The sequence below is a fragment of the Rhinoraja longicauda genome, chromosome 27, assembly GCF_053455715.1.
Source record: "Rhinoraja longicauda isolate Sanriku21f chromosome 27, sRhiLon1.1, whole genome shotgun sequence".
Lineage (NCBI taxonomy): Eukaryota > Metazoa > Chordata > Chondrichthyes > Rajiformes > Arhynchobatidae > Rhinoraja > Rhinoraja longicauda.
In genome coordinates, this window is record NC_135979.1 from 4693217 (window position 1) to 4710789 (window position 17573).

At 43.0% G+C, this 17573-nt stretch overlaps 1 protein-coding gene across 1 annotated transcript; it reads left to right on the top strand.

Moving 5' to 3' along the window:
• Nucleotides 1-1342: 1342 nt before the first annotated feature.
• Nucleotides 1343-17072, top strand: LOC144606598 (serine/threonine-protein kinase Sgk1). Its single transcript, XM_078422866.1, has 13 exons — nt 1343-1530; nt 2860-2935; nt 4037-4103; nt 4195-4238; nt 5311-5368; nt 5805-5888; nt 7654-7785; nt 8930-9042; nt 9735-9858; nt 10701-10796; nt 10960-11115; nt 12826-12915; nt 14763-17072. The coding sequence occupies exons 1-13, from the start codon at nt 1446-1448 to the stop codon at nt 14934-14936; spliced, it is 1299 nt and encodes a 432-aa protein (XP_078278992.1). The 5' UTR covers nt 1343-1445; the 3' UTR covers nt 14937-17072.
• The last annotated feature ends 501 nt before the right edge of the window (nt 17073-17573 follow it).

A 17573-nucleotide genomic window follows, 5' to 3' on the forward strand; every position in this document is an offset into this window, starting at 1 on the left:
GCTCTATCTAGCTCTCTCTTGAATGCATTCAGAGAATTGGCCTCCACTGCCTTCTGAGGCAGAGAATTCCACAGATTCACAACTCTCTGACTGAAAAAGTTTTTCCTCATCTCAGTTCTAAATGGCCTACCCCTTATTCTTAAACTGTGGCCCCTTGTTCTGGACTCCACCAACATTGGGAACATGTTTCCTGCCTCTAACGTGTCCAACCCCTTAATAATCTTATACGTTTCGATAAGATCCCCTCTCATCCTTCTAAATTCCAGTGTACACAAGCCTAGTCGCTCCAGTCTTTCAACATACGACAGTCCCGCCATTCCGGGAATTAACCTAGTAAACCTACGCTGCACGCCCTCAATAGCAAGAATATCCTTCCTCAAATTTGGAGACCAAATCTGCACACAGTACTCCAGGTGCAGTCTCACTAGGGCCCTGTACAACTGCAGAAGGACCTCTTTGCTCCTATACTCAACTCCTCTTGTTATGAAGGCCAAGATTCCATTGGCTTTCTTCACGGCCTGCTGTACCTGCATTCTTCCTTTCAGTGACTGACTAGGACACCCAGATCTCGTTGTGTGTCCCCTTTTCCTAACTTGACACCATTCAGATAATACTCTGCCTTCCTATTCTTACCACCAAAGTGGATAACCTCACACTTATCCACATTAAACTGCATCTGCCTTGCATCCGCCCATTCACACAACCTGTCCACGTCACCCTGCAACCTCATAGCATCTCCCTCACAGTTCACACTACCACCCCGCTTTGTATCATCTGCAAATTTGCTAACGGTACTTTTAATCCCTGGGTGGGTGACGTTTTGTGTCAAGACCCTTCTTCAGACTGATAGTCTTCAGGGGAGAGGGAGACACAGAGATCCTTCCTACACATTCAAGAATGCTGATGTTATAACCTGTGGGGTTAACACCTTTTTTTCTTCGACCAGTTGTTTTATTTCACATCGCAGCCTAGAGGGTTTTTTAAGCAAATACTCAGAAATACAATGACGAGTCCAGGTTCCCGTCCACCGGGGCGCGGGCAGGCTCGGTAACTGCTGATAGAAGTTAGACACAAAAGGCTGGAGTAACTCAGCTTGTCGGGCAGCATCTGTGGAGGGGGAGGAATGGGGGAGGGTAATTGCTACACGACTCTGCTACATCTGCCTTGAGTGACAGATCTGTGGCCAATCAGACTCGGGGACTCCCTCCGGCCTCCGCGTCACAGAGGGCGGTTGCCCGGGCGACGATTGTGACGCACGGAGATGTGGGCGGGATATGAGGGCGGGCCGCGGGTTATATAAGCGGCAGTCGTGCTGCAGCCGGTGTTCAGTCCGCCGCTCCCGCGCTGCAGCAGCAAGAACAACATCATCACCATCGCGGCCGGAGAGGGTTAAAGCTCATTATTAACACCAGTAATCAATCCTTGACCCTCCCGCCCTGTTGCTCATGTGGATTGATACCATGGCCATGACTGAAACCCCAAGCGACTTCACTTACTCCAAGATGAGAGGCATCGTGGTCTTCCTGTCTGGTATGTTTCACTACGTCTAGACTCGCGTTTCCCCTGTAGCCCTTCGCGACCCGCGTGTGTTGGCAATCCCTTGTCTGGGTGGGCAAGGCAAACGTTACAGGCACTGGTACCGAAACTTTAAGCTTGCGTGATGAGTGGTGGTGATGTTGGCTGAGAGTCCAGGCGGATAGATATTCATTGCTCTCCTAAATAGGTCTTCAGCCGAGGGAGAGCACATGGGTCCTCGGTTTGCAGTCCCCCCTACCCGGTAGCAGCACAACGGTAATTCTCTCCAGAGATGCTGCCTGTCCTGCTGAGTTACTCCAGCATTTTGTGTCTGTCACAACGCCGGTCATGTTAGCTCATGTCAAATACGCCGTGTTATACTGCAGATTCTTTTATCGTTTCTCAGCGTTGAGGGGCAACTAACATTGTGCGTTACTATATTTGGCAGGAACTGTGTTCTGCCCTCTGATATCTATCTTTGCACTCCAGTATCTTTCTCTTTGCTCAACTATTGTTTGGTTTGAGTGCATTAATGTTAGCTTATTGTAATTATCTGTTTAAATTAGAACGCAGACAACCTTTTCTTTATACCTTAATCATCTTAAATCTTAATAAACCTTCAACAGTGGAGTGCCACCTTATGGTCAATGGGGTGACTCGTCCCCTTGCGTTTAACGGACAATGTCACTAACGCATGAGTCCTTGTGTTTTAAATGAATGCAGTTATTTAAACGATTAGCAACATTGCACCTCTGAATGAATCTGGAAATGTCAACTATTCTCTGCGGTTGATACAATGTGGAAACGGGCCCTTTGGCTCAACTTCTTGATATTCCTCTGAAGTCGGTGTTCAGATCAGCCATAATGTTAAATGAAAAGGTTCAAATTTGAAATGTCCTGGTTTGTAGATTTTAACGTGTAGAAAGGATCTGCAGGTGATGGTTTACACTGGACACAAAATGCTGGAGTAACACAGCGAGTCAGGCAGCTTTTCTCTGGAGACAAGGAATGGGTGACATTTGGGGTCGAGACCCTTCAGACCTAATTTTCATGTTGCTTAATTTGGGAATGCAGTTATTTATTAATTGCCCTGAATATAAAACTGATTGCACCATGAACATGCAGGGTTGCATAAGCTATCTGATCAATTGTGAAGCATGACTAAACAATATTATGGTGTAACACAATACTGTATTGTAAAGTTCCCTCTTTGCACAAACTTTTATTGTGTAGAGACTGGGAGATGAAGAAAAATATTCCATCTGTAGTAGGGTGCCACTTAAAAGAAACCCCCAACAGTGCAAGTTTGAAGCATAATTTAAAGGGTGTTCTGTTTACTTTTAGCTTTCATAAAACAACGGAAAATGGGCTTGAATGACTTCATTCAGAAGTTGGTGTCCAACCCTCAGATCTGCCAGCAGTAAGTATTATAATTTATTATAATTTACAGTTGAGAATAAAGTACATTTGGTTGATTATAGTTGTGGATTAAGATAAATTATCTCTATGTTTGGTATGGAGTGTAAATAGAACACAAAACTCGTGTGCCCCATTTTGTCTGTGTTGAACATGATGCCGAATCAAACTAGTCCCCCCCCCCCCCCCTCTGTCTGCTTTTTCTCCATTTCCCTCTGTTCCCTGCATAGCTAAAAGCCTCTGAAACACAACTAGATTCTGTTTCCACCACCATCCCTGTTAGAATTTTTCCATTTAGGCTTCTCCAACTTTATAAACTTCTATTGTCTTCTCTCGGCTTCTGGTACTTCAGAGAAAACAATCCAAGATTGTCCACCCCCTCCCCTGAGGCAGAATGGGGAGAGGAGGTGTGGGGTGGTGGGGGGGGGGGGGAAAGAGTCCCAACTAAAACGTCACCTATCCATGTCCTCCAGAGATGCTGTGTGGCCAGAAGTTCCTTTAACATCCTGGTAATGCTCTTCTGTGCCCTCTGCAAAGCCTCATCCTTTCTAGATGATGCATTATTAATGAGGTTAAGCATGACTAACCCAAAATACAATGGCGTGATGATACTAGGCTGTCATGTGGTGGTAATTTTGAAATTTCCCTGTAGCTGTAACACGATATCCTGCACTCGGTTTCCACTTTTTTGAACTACCTGTCTTACTCGTGAATTGTTTGATTGCATTCATGTATGGTGCAATCTGCCTGGACAACACACGAGGTATTTCTTCTCAGTACACCTGACCAATTTGCTCTGTGGTTGAATGATTTTGGCACAAGGTGGCGTATGGGTGCCATCTAGTGGTAGCTTTAAATTTACCCACGAAGTTTGTGTTTAAAATTCTGTTCAGTTCCAGTCAGGAATGTTCATTCTTAAAAGAGCACTTTTTTTAGTGTTTGGTTTCTGAAAATAAGCACGTGGAAAGTATGTTTAGAAAGTAACGTCTCCAATTTTTGGTTTATGAAGTAATATCTCAATTTTTTATTGCAAATACTAAAATGATCATAATATCAGCTCCATCACATGGCTGTTATTAAATTAAAATAAATGTGTTTTTTTCAGCCCAGATGTCTGTGTTTTCTTGCAAATTGACCAAAACCAACCACAGGAAACTGAAACCTATTCTGATGTGAGTAAATTATTAAACTTTCCAGAGGTGCACACAGTTCACGGTGACTGATTATGAATTCTAACAATATTGTTTTCTCTCTCCTTTCCAGTCAAATATTGGTTCAGCAGAATTTGACCTTCCTACATCAAATAGGTAAGCGCTATATTTGTACAACTCCAGAATGATTGTCACTTAGCCTGACAGGACTAGTTTGACTCATCTACTTTGCAGATCTACTGTATGTAGATCAATAGACAATAGGTGCAGGAGGAGGCCATTTGGCCCTTCGAGCCAGCACCGCCATTCAATGTGATCATGGCTGATCATTCTCAATCAGTACCCTGTTCCTGCCTTCTCCCCATACCCCCTGACTCTGCTATCCTTAAGAGCTCTATCCAGCTCTCTCTTGAATGCATTCAGAGAACTGGCCTCCACTGCCTTCTGAGGCAGAGAATTCCACAGATTCACAACTCTCCGACTGAAAAAGTTTTTCCTCATCTCAGTTCTAAATGGCCTACCCCTTTTTCTTAAACTGTGGCCCCTTGTTCTGGACTCCCCCAACATTGGGAACATGTTTCCTGCCTCTAACATGTCCAACCCCCTAATAATCTTATACGTTTCGATAAGATCTCCTCTCGTCTTTCTAAATTCCAGTGTATACAAGCCTAGTCGCTCCAGTCTTTCAACATATGATAGTCCCGCCATTCCAGGAGTTAACCTAGTAAACCTACGCCCTCGGAAGATTATAGGCTTGGGTTCTGCTCAGGGTTTGAGTTTGTAATCTGGACTAATGGTAACAAGGAAAGATGTCATGGAGCTATTTCTGTGGGAGATCCATATTCTGCATCAAGCTGGCATTAGTGAGATAATTTCAAGTGAAGCTTCGTGGAATATGTGCTGAATTTCTGTCTGTCTACTACTTGCCTGTCAAGTAGTAATTAAACTTGAATTATGATGGTGGGGGTTAGTAATGCTTTGCTCTATTCTTGGAGAATCGAGGAACTGTAGCTGCTGGTTTATAAAGAAAACATTGCCGGGGTAACTCGGCGGGAAGGCTAGGCAGTATCTCTGGAGGACATGGCCAGGTGGCGTTTTGATTCCTGACCCATCCATGTTCCCTGGAGATTCTGCTTGACTTGCTGAGTTACTCCAGCGTTTTGTTTTATTTTTTTGCTCTATTCTTTCCCAATGTAAAATAACTCTTTATTTTATTTTGTACAAATAGTGTGAAACCATCAGACTTTGACTACCTTCAAATAATTGGGAAAGGAAGTTTTGGAAAGGTGAGTGCAGCCTTTTGATCCATTCCAATCGTGGAATTTAATGTAAGAAAATAACTGCAGATGCTGGTATAAATCGATTTATTCACAAAATGCTGGAGTAACTCAGCAGGTCAGGCAGCATCTCGGGAGAGAAGGAATGGGTGACACTTCGGGTCGAGACCCTTCTTCAGACCCTTCTATCATATGTCTGAAGAAGGGTCTCGACCCGAAACGTCACCCATTCCTTCTCCCGGGATGCTGCCTGACCTGCTGAGTTACTCCAGCATTTTGTGAATAAATGTGGGATTTAATGTTATTGGTTAATTTATGTTCTTCCTCCCTCCCTGGTAACGGCCATTAGCATTCATTCACTGAGCGTCCGTCATTGAATCTGTCGTGGTTACAGGGAAGTGTTACTGTATTGTGGGTTTTGAGTTATGGCCATTATTCATTTCAGGTTCTTCTTGCCAAGCATAAAGAAACAGAAAAATATTTTGCTATAAAAGTTCTGCAGAAGAAGGTGATCCTGAGGAAAAAGGAGGTAAGCTTAATTTCTATTGAAATGCAGGAAAAAATGATGCATGGTGAAGGTGGTGGACATGGAATTTAACCGAGTAATGAACTTTGTTCCCCTGTGTATAAGAAGCTTTAGAAAAGTCTCGTTAGCTGGGTCACAGTTAAAGCAGTACAATCCTCTTGGTGTCTCATTTCAGTTGGGGTTTAGGTTTATTGTCATGTGTACTGAGGTACAGTGAAAAGCTTTGTTTTGCATGATATCTAAACAGATCACATACTGTACATAAATACTGTCAAGTCAAACTCTAGTACAATAGATGGAACAAAGGGGAAGATAGAGTGCAGAATATAATTCTCGACATTGTAACGCATCAGTTCCGTTGACAAAGCTCAATGTCCACAATGGGGTGGAGGTGAATTGGACAGTGCCCTAGCTTAAGGAAGGACCATTCAGAAGCCTGATAACAGAAGGGAGGAAGCTGTTCCTGAGTCTGGTGGTGCAACCTTCAAGCTTCCATACCTTCTGCTGGAGAGGAGCAAGTAAAAAGAATGACTGGGGTGGGACAAGTCTTTGACTGTGTTAGCTGCTTTTCCAAGGCAGTGTTGAGGGTAGATGAAGTCAATGGTGAGATATCTCATTTGTGAAAACTAAAGGAGCAAGCTACCTATGTAGATTTACCCCTCTCATGCCCATCAGATTCAGTGATATTGAATGAGGGTGGAGCAACTTTCCCTGCTATGGTGGACTTGCCTCTTGCCTCCTCTGCAAGTCAAGTCAAGTCAAATTTATTTGTCACATACACATACACGATGTGCAGTGAAATGAAAGTGGCAATGCCTGCGGGTTGTGCACAAAAAGAATTACAGTTACAGCATATAAATAAAGTTAATAAGTTATTATTAGTGTCGACAAAAATTTAGTCTCTGGGGTTATAAAAGTTGACAGTCCTGATGGCCTGTGGGAAGAAGCTCCGTCTCATCCTCTCCGTTTTCACAGCGTGACAGCGGAGGCGTTTGCCTGATCGCAGCATCTGGAACAGTCCGTTACTGGGGTGGCAGGGGTCCCTCATGATCTTGCTTGCTCTGGATCTGCACCTCCTGATGTATAGGTCCTGCAGGGGGACGAGTGTAGTTCCCATGGTGCGTTCTGCCGAACGCACTACTCTCTGCAGGGCCATCCTGTCCTGGGCAGAGCTGTTCCCAAACCAGACTAATGTTGCCGGACAGGATGCTCTCTACAGCCCCAGAGTAGAAGCAATGAAGGATCCTCAGAGACACTCTGAATTTCCTCAGTTGTCTAAGGTGGTAAAGGCGCTGCATAGCCTTACCCACCAGTGCGGCAATGTGCGTTGCCCACGTCAGATCCTCTGCGATGCAGACTCCCAAGTATTTAAAACTGCTCACCCTATCCACAATAGACCCATTTATCTCCAGTGGCGTGTACGTCCTTGGATGTTTAGCCCTTCTGTGCAGTGCGGAGCTAGACAGTACAGGAAGTCCAGCTTGGTAGTTCAGGGGAAACCCTGGAGCCACCTCAAAGGCTAAACATTATTCCCTTTATCCTGTATCTCTACACTGTGGACAGCTCAATTGTAATCATGTACAGTCTATCCACTGACTGGTTAGCATGCAACAAAAAGCTTCTCGCTGTACCTTGGTACACATGACAACAAAATCAGCTAACAATTAAACTTTAACTACCAGATGGAAATGTGGTCACGGGATGTAGGCAAGGCTGCCCTTGCACTGTTCCAGCGCTGGGCTAAGTGTTTGTCTTCTCTTTTTTCCAGCAAAAGCACATTATGGCAGAGCGCAGTGTACTCCTGAAAAACATCAAGCACCCTTTCCTGGTGGGCCTTCACTACTCCTTCCAGACCACAGACAAGCTCTTCTTTGTCCTGGACTATGTGAACGGCGGGGAAGTAAGTAACATTTCAGCATTTCATTGCAACATTAGCGAATCTTTTTTTAAATGAACGAATTATTAATGGCCCATTCTCTGGGCTCTGTGCACAGAGTTGGAGCTGATTGGGTCAAGCCACAAGTGTTTTCAACTCCCTTCGTTACTGACTCAATCACTGATGCTGGTACACGGAGCACCACTGGCAAGCCAGTCGTACAGCTCTGAAACCGGCCATTCGACCCAACCTGTTCATGATGACCAAGATGCCCTATCGAAGCTAGTTCCGTTTGCCAGCATTTGCCCCTTATTCCCCTAAACCTTTCCTACAAAATGTAGCTGCTCAAATGCTGTTTTAGTCTCTAATTCGACCATGTTCTCTGTCATCTCATTCCATACCCACCACTCTCTGAGTGAAAACATTGCCCTGCTGATTCCTATTAAATCTCGCCCCTCTTGCTTTGAAGAATAGGGTTTAGCCATGATTCTCAGTGGATACTGAATTGATTAAGTAAAACGCGTTTGCACTATGAGCTGCAAGGGGATATATTTAGAAGTTAAACTCGCAACGCCTGAGACACTGGTTTGATCCTGATTGTGTGGAGTGTGCATGTTCTCCCAGTGACTGCATGCATTTCCCCTGGATGCTCTAGTTTTCTATCACATCCCCAAAATATGTGGTGTGCAGGTTAGAGGCCCTCTGTAAACTGCTCCAAATATGTAGGAAGTGGATGAGAAAGTGGAATAACATGGAACTAGTGTGAATGGGTGATCAACAGTTGATGTGGGCTGAAGGGCCTGTTTCCTTGCTGTATCAATCATCTCCAGTGATGTGGACATCACTTCCAAATTAGTGTAAATTCATTGCAAATTCCCCTGGGCAAATGGGGTTTCTGCTGCTTTGTCACTTTCAGTTGAAAGGGACACATTGTTCGTACTAGCTGTTGGATTTTCCAGTTGTGTGCTGCTGGTTAGAACTTCCGCCATTGTTTTGGCCAATCTCTGGCATTCCACAAACATGCCACCAATTCCTGTTTCACCAACCTGCAAGTTTGCTGGCCAGCAATGATGGAATGGGCTCCATTCAATTCTAGGTGTGGCCTTTGTAATACCAATAACTGAAGCAACCAGTTAAAAGGAATCTGTTTTTGTATTTCCTCCCGCAGTTGTTCCACCACCTTCAGCGAGAGCGTGTGTTTCTGGAACCTCGAGCAAGGTTCTATGCTGCTGAGATTGCCAGTGCCCTGGGGTATCTGCATGCCTTGCACATTGTTTACAGGTGAGTGTGCAACCGGTAAAGCTAGCTTGCAACACTGTCCACGCCTAGGGATGTCAACTATCTCGCTCCCAAATACGGGACAAGGTGACGTCACCACCCCACGCCCCACATGACCTCACCCAGCCAGCGGCCGCTTGCTCCCGCTCCACCAAATGCGGCCGCTGTCGGCCGGGACAGTGTAGGCTAACGGAGTAGTGTCGCCTAACAGGTTGTGTAGCAACCCGCCCGCGGGCCTAATACGGGACAAGGGCGGTCCCATACGGGACAAACCAATTTAGCCCAAAATACGGGATGTCCCGGCTAATGCGGGACAGTTGGCAACCCTATCCACGCCTCTTCTGTGGGTAGGACCAGTTAATGATTCAGATTGCAAGGTTCTGATAAAGAGGTCCCAATCTGAAACATCACTGGATCGACCCACAGATGTAGCCTGGCCCAGGCTAGGAGGGGCTGGTGAAGACCTGGAGATGAGAAAAGATAAGATTAGTCCTGGTCTTTTGCTTCTAGCTCTTCACCCCACTACTTTCAATTTGAAGAAGGGTCCCGACCCAAAACATCACCCATATCATTGGTATAAATCAGCATCTGTTGTTCTTTGTTTCTACTGCTTCAAGGTTATTGTTTTTTTCCTCAATTTGAATAGATAGTCCATCTTGAATTAATTGTATCTAATTTTTATGTCCTTAATACAGAGACTTGAAACCTGAGAACATTCTGCTGGATTCTCAAGGCCACATTGTGCTAACAGACTTTGGGCTCTGCAAAGAAGGGATCGAACCAGACGGGACCACCTCCACCTTTTGCGGCACGCCAGAGGTAAGTGAAGATGGATGTTGAGTTGTGACCATCAGCTAGGGAACGGAGCCACACATTTGCTGCACATCTGGCCAGCTCTGGAAATATTGGACCAAGATTTGTTCCCTTGCACCAATTATAAAATTAGTGTTGGGAGAGAACAGGACGCAATTGTTTCGTCTTGGTGTGTCTTCCCCTTATTCCGTTGATTAATACGGGTGTCGGTGGTTTTGAGGCGAAGGCTGGAAAATGGGGTTAAGAGGGAAAGATAGATCAGCCATGATTGAATGGCAGAGTAGACTTGATGGACCGATTGGCCTAATTCTGCACCTATCACTTATGAACTTTTCTACCTGAATGAATGATCCAACATGGAACGGCTATCTTGGCCCACAGAGTCCACATCAACCATCGATCACCCGTTCAGACTGATTCTGCTGTCCCACTTTCTCATCCACTCGCTACATACTTGCGGCAATTTACAGGGGGCACCCAGAGGAAACCCAAGCAGTCACTAGGAGAACGTACAAACTCCTCACAGACAGCAGCCGAGGCTGTGACCTCGTGATTATTGTCACATCTACTGCGATAGTGCTACCCAATCAAACTGGGTAATATGAAAGATAATTACAATCAACCCAAAGAAGTACAAAAAGACAAGGGAAGGGAAAGATATTGGTGCAAAATATGGTTTCTCAAATATAGTATTAGGTGTGCTGCTTATAGAAATGTATTGGAACATTATAAACCATGAAAGTGCTCTATTGGTAATTAAGTTAAAAATCTGTGCACTTTAAAATCACTCTGTACATGGTCACGTTGCTTTCAAATATATCTAAAATAAATACTTTGTTTTTTTTTAGTATTTGGCTCCTGAAGTGTTACAGAAACAAGCCTACGATCGGGCAGTTGATTGGTGGTGCCTGGGATCTGTGCTCTATGAAATGCTGAATGGACTGGTAGGTGTCTGTCTTAAATGACACCATGGGGTGTATTCAAAACCAAACTTTGCATGTAATGTGGCATTTTGGAAATATTCCTCCTGGCGTTGTTAAACTGCAACGTGCTTTGTTTGTGTTCCAAATCGAGTTGGTTATGATTTTGATGTCCTTTCTCTCTCAGCCTCCATTTTACAGTCGGAACATGGCTGAAATGTACAACAACATCCTGCACAAGCCACTGGTCCTAAAACCCAATGTGTCGAACTCTGCCCAAGATGTGCTGCGGGGTCTGCTGCAAAAGGACCGGCTACAACGACTGGGAGCCAAGGATGACTTTGTAAGTGCTCTTTAAAAGAGAATGCCACTTGCTCAACTTAAATGCCAAACCTTTCAATATATTTTCATAGCAGCCACCATTCATTGGTACGCCATCCTTTGGCAAAGCAGATGTTCATTGATTCTGAATTTCCCCAGGCAAGCTGGAGGCAGGAGAGGTTCACGTGGGTCTGACCAGGAGAGGATGTGTTTTCTTTCCTTGGGCTCCCAACCTCAAACATCACCTTTCCATGTTATCCAGAGATGCTGTCTGACCTGCTGAATTATTCCAGCACCTTTTTGTCAGCCAACATCTGCACTTCCCCCTTTCTAGAGGTGCTATCATCCTGTCTACTTGCATTTCTTACATCTATGTGCTGGACCTGGGACAGTGGTGCCTGCTATTGGGTTCTCCCTACCAGATGGATCCTAATTTAGGTATTAGTTAATCAACTGAGAAATTAAATTATCCCATGTGCCTGCAACTATATTACATTTGCATTGTGATATCTTCAAGTTTACCTCCAATTACTTTCAAGTTTGTCAACTCCAGTTTCCATTAATGTATTCTCAGCCTTCAGAGCAACTTTTGAATCTGTCGATTTTGCTGTTTTGAAGGGTATTGTCCCCTTTGGACTACAGGTCTGGGTGTCATGCTCAAGCATTGTGGCGGAGGAACAGTTGTGTAAAGACTAGTGGAGTAACTTAGCAGGTCAGGCAGTATCTCTGGAGAAAATGGATGTGACATTTTGGGTCGGTGGCCCTTCTTGGTATGGTATCGAATGGTATGTTGGCATTCATAGTGAGGGGATTTGAGTATAGGAGCAGGGAGGTTCTGCTGCAGTTGTACAGGGCATTGGTGAGACCACACCTGGAGTATTGCGTACAGTTTTGGTCTCCTAATCTGAGGAAAGACATTCTTGCCATAGAGGGAGTACAGAGAAGGTTCACCAGATTGATTCCTGGGATGGCAGGACTTTCATATGAAGAAAGACTGGATAGACTCGGCTTGTACTCGCTGGAATTTAGAAGATTGAGGGGGGATCTTATAGAAACTTACAAAAAATTTAAGGGATTGGACAGGCTAGATGCAGGAAGATTGTTCCCGATGTTGAGGAAGCCCAGAACAAGGGGTCACAGTTTAAGGATAAGGGGGAAGTCTTTTAGGACCGAGATGAGGAAGTTTTTTTTCACAGTGGTGAATCGGTGGAATTCTCTGCCACAGAAGGTAGTTGAGGCCAGTTCATTGGCTATATTTAAGAGGGAGTTAGATGTGGCCCTTGTGGCTAAAGGGATCAGGGGGTATGGAGAGAAGGCAGGTACGGGATACTGAATTGGATGATCAGCCATGATCATATTGAATGGCGGTGCAGGCTCGAAGGGCCGAATGGCCTACTCCTGCACCTGTTTTCTATGTTTCTTCAGACTGAATCTGCTGATTCAGATTGAATCTGAATGGTCCCAACCTGAAACATCACCTCTCCATTTTCTCCAGACATGCTGCCTGACTCACTGAGTTATACCAGCACTTTGTCTATCTTTGGTATAAATGAGCATCTACATTTCCTTTTTACTACCTGGACTTAGTGGTGCATTAGAGATTGATTGGTGAATGGTGAGGGGGATCTCCACACTTGTTTCCTATCCTGGGGTCAGCTGGCTAACTGGTCAATGGTTGGGTAACCCAATCAAGTTCCAACTGGATTTTAACTATTTTAATCTGCTTCCACAGCTGGAGTTGAAGTTCCATTCGTTCTTTTCAACAATTAACTGGGATGATCTCATGGCAAGGAAAATCTCTCCTCCATTTGTACCAACAGTGGTGAGTATTATAAACTTTGACAAAATCTTCAGGTGGAACCTTTAAAAGGCTACGCTTTTTGCTCCCCCAATGTAAACAATTCTGTGATTGTTATTTCCTTAAAAGATAATTTATCCTTCTAATTGCATAAGACGAATTGCTAAAGTAACTCAGCGGGTTATGTAGCCTCTGGGAAGAATAGACGGCAGAAATGGAACATGTCCATCCCAATCATCCAAAAAATGAAATTTGAGCATTTAAAGATCAGTAGCCCACTGCTGAGACATGTCAGCAGGATCCTGATAGTGAAAATTGGCCAGTTGACATACATCTGCTTTCTTAAAACAATCTTTTGTCACTCAGCTTGTCACTTATCAATCTCCAGGGAATGTGAATTGTCTGCAAAACCCTGATAAGTAAGCTCGTGTCATGTCCTTAGTGAAAATAGTGCTGTTTGTTCTAGGAAATGGGTGGGTCCTTCACTCAGTTAAAATTGTGGCATTTAAAGTGACTAAATTGGTGACCCATTATCCCCTGAATAAACATTCATGTTGAAAGTGCCTGAATAGCAGAAACTTCCAGTCAGAAATCTCAATCATGTGGGTTGACTATTCGATAGATCAGCTTTAACCCCCAGTATTTAACAATTAACATTCAATATTACAATTTGCTTTTTCAGTGATCGCTATTGTTTAAGCCAGGGGTCCCAACCTTTTACATCCCATTTAGCCCGTAGCAACTGGAAGTACAGGGATTGAAGCCATAAGGTTTACCTTTGCATCAAATGTAGAACTAGAAAGTTAGTGTGCCCAGAGTGGTGAGCAAAGATTTAATCGTCATATTTATGGAGAAATATTCTTGCGATGAAAACAGTACAGGAAGTGTTAACTAGCTCATTCTTGGCAGAAAGGCACTGAGCACTTGCCTGTAAATGGTGAGAACCAGGAACTGCAAAAGGGGCAGTGCTGGAATAACTCGATGGATCAGGCAGCACCTCTGGAAGACATGGATAGGCAATGTCACCTGACCATGTTTTCCAGAGATGTTGCTTGACCCACTGAGTTACTGCACACACTGTTTTTAAAGAAAATATTGACATAGATTCTGAAGGCAATATACAGGTTGAATATGGATTTTCACTAAACTATGGCCTATTAATGGATTCATTTTGTTAACATTGTATTCCAGAGCTGTAGGTGCAGAATATATGTTCCAGATTAATATTTAGGTTTAGATTTATTGTCGTGTGTACTGAGGTACAGTGGAAAGCTTTGTTTTACATAATGTCTGATTAATCGGAGAATGCTATACATATAATCAAGTTGAACTAGGTAGAGCAAAGGGGAAGATACAGTGCAGAATACGGTTCACAGCACCAGCACATCATTTCCATGGATAAAGTTCAATGTCTACATTGGGGTAGAGGTGAATCAAATGGGGAGCTGAGTGAGGACTGTGGACACGATATGAAAATGAGATGAGCCAAAGTTTGTTTTGGGTAAACCAAGTTACAGTGAAAAGCTTTTGTTGCTTACTATCCAGTCAGCAGAAAGACTATACATGATTACAGTTGAGTTGTCCAGTATAAATTGAGTTGTCACAGGGTAAAGGGTATAACATTTAAAAGTGCAAGGTATATCCTGATTAACGATAGTCTGAGGGTCTCCAGTAAGGTAAATGGTTGGTCAGGACTGCTCTCTAGTTGGTGCTTGATAACAGCAAGATCTTGTGGAAAGATGCAGCAGGTTTGTGACTGTTGGACTACTCTGGTCTTGAATTTGTTAAACAATTCTGTACGAATGTATTTTATTTATTAATACCCACGAGAGTTACAAAATTGACTGGTTTCTGGTGTAATTTTCTTTCAGACTGGACCCACTGACCTGCGGCATTTCGACACTGAATTTACTCAGCAACCAGTTCCAAACTCTGTTGCAAACTCCCCTGAAGATTTTCCAATTACAGCCAGCATACAAGAGGGTGCTGAAGCTTTCCTTGGCTTCTCGTATGCGCCTCCTGTAGATGATATTTGTAGAAAATAAATGCCATACAATTTTGTACTCTATTCAAACAACAATGGACAGCAGAGGTTCCAGCCTGCACATTGTGCACCTTATTCTTTGTGCACGAGTTGCTCCCTCCAGTCTGTCAATGAAGAGAACTTTTTAAGAGGAAGGCACATTCCCCTGGAAGTTGTGAAAGAACATCTAAAGATCCAGATCAACTCTAAAATGTTAATTTTGTTTGTCGGCTTTTCCATACTTTTCAGTAAGGTCTTGTGGCAGACTCAAATCTAATGTTAATCGACTAAACCTCGACCTCGTTCTTCAGAGCCAATCCTTACTGTACTAAACAATCTACAGCAACTCTTCTCAGAGTTTTAACAACTCTGGTTTTAAAAGATTTCTATGAAAACAAACGTGTACATCAATAGTTGAGATGTTGCTCCTGTGAAGTGATTTCTGGCATGGAGAGCAAACTATGCTGCTATTTATTAAGAACTTGGAGGTGATTCAGGCATCTGCCCAATACAGATTCAATCTTTGAATATCTGAAATTGCCAAAGTACCACATTCCATGCAAGGACTGAACTGTCAAGGTCTCGAGTGATTAAGGGTCATATAGTTGGGACCAGTAGGAACATGAATCTTTTTTTCCAGCAGAGTTAAAGTTTCTGAATATATTTTCCTATTGTGGCATAGTATTAACTGAAGATGTTTGTCTTCACTTTAAACGAGCAAATAAATGGATTTCCAACCCAGCTTTCAATGTGAGTTCTTCGTCCCAGACCAATTAGTTTCTGCATCAAAGTTGAGTGTACCTGTTCTTCAGATGAGATATTATGAATGAGTTGTCATCAATCTTAATTAAAAAATTTGGAGGCCAGGTATGTATAGTGTGTAGGCATCAACTGCATGGCTGACAAAGGTTTGAATGATCAGAATGGCTGGTTGTTTTTGGGAGGAAAGAGACATGGATGATTATTGCATTTTCTCCACTTGGAACTTTGAACTGGAACAGTGAGCATTTTGGGGTCGGTTGGAAGAATTTTGCTTAGTGAAGGGCAGAGGAATTGATGCTGGAAATTTAGTTTATTTTTATTAAAAACTACTCTGAATTAATTAGAAAGTGGAATTGAAGCCTTATTCCACCAAAACCCACGAAATGTGATAGAAAAATGAAACGTGTATCTGGTACTAGTTGATACACTCCTGTGTGAGATGGAAGTGATATTAGCCCAGGCATCTACAGGCATACCAGTCAATACAGCATAGCTACAAAATTCAGTGCACAATGTTGTGTAACTGAATTGATATTTCTTTCATATTTGGAAGATTGTATTTCTATTCACACATTTTGGATGGATGTTTAAAGGGCACTGTGCAGATCTTTCGATTTTTTTAACTGTTTTGTAATCTTGGATGTACTGAATTTGACAGGAATGTACAGTAAATGTCACATGCTGCTTCAGTTGCATTGCTAATGTATTACAAAGTGGAAAGTTTAAGAATGGGTTCAGTTATTGCTAGAATTTCACTCATGCAGTAATACGCATGACTTATTGAACAATATCGATGAAGTCTTTTGGAGTGTGAATCCCACATCTACTGAACATTGGGTCTAAGTATTTCTGTTGGAGGTAATGAATTCAGAGGATTGAGCCATCCTCTCATTTGTCCCTAACCCCAACAAAGTATGGGATTTGTGTAATAAGGAACTGCAGATGTTGGTTTACACCGAAGATAGGCGTAAAATGCTGGAGTAGCTCTCGGTCAGATGAAGGGTCTCGACCCAAAACATCACTACTCCTTTTCTTCAGAGATCCTGTCTGACTTGTTTAGTTACTCCAGCATTTTGTGTCTATCTTCCGAGTGTAGGATTTAACAGTTTTAAGTCCAGGGTCTGGTACGGAAGTATCAACCAATTAGGCAGAGCTATCTGTGCTTGTATTATTAAAACTAATTGTAAACTTGTTCAAAGGCTTTGCACAGCATTGCTCTTACTTGTTCTAAATTAGAAATTAAGTTTTCGAAGCCCATTTAGATTAAGTTTTACACAAGTTTGAAGACTTGCTCAAGTTGATGTACTAATATATTCACAGTGCAAGATTGGACTATTATAGAGTTTACTGATAACTGCAACCTATTTCTAAATTTAATATAATTTTGACTTGACAATAAACAATCTATATTTCAATAACTGAGCTGATTTTTATTTCAAAACATTCTGTCTGAACCTGCTCCAAAAATGGGGAAAGTTATTTAAGGTACAAAATTTGATTCATTTAGAACCCTAATGGCCAGTATCAAAACATTGTGAACCTAAGGAAAGATGGAGTGGATAGAGGTGGCAAACAATATTCTGTCTGGTAGAGAAAATGGATGGGCTGGGATTAGTTTCCTTAAGAGGGGCCCAGAAACACAGGGATAGAAAGAAACTGCTTCATAAAATCAAGGTCAATAATCATTCACCATTAAAGTAACTAGTCAAATAATTAGGGTTAGTCAGGGTGTCAGGAGTTATGTATTCCAGAATTTTATGTGGTTCGATACATTCATTTCCTAATCAGTCAGTTTTCATGTGAAAAGCACCAATTAGACTTGTAATCACATCCTCCTTCGAATGCCCTTGGGATTGAGGATAACCTGCTTCCACTCTGGTTTTGAGTTCAATGAGGG

Coding starts and splice junctions, on each gene's coding strand:
- LOC144606598 (XM_078422866.1), top strand. CDS start 1,446: ATGTGGATTGATACCATGGCCATGACTGAAACCCCAAGCGACTTCACT. Junction 5,369..5,804: donor GGAAAGGAAGTTTTGGAAAG/GTGAGTGCAGCC, acceptor TATTCATTTCAG/GTTCTTCTTGCCAAGCATAA. Junction 9,043..9,734: donor GCCTTGCACATTGTTTACAG/GTGAGTGTGCAA, acceptor TCCTTAATACAG/AGACTTGAAACCTGAGAACA.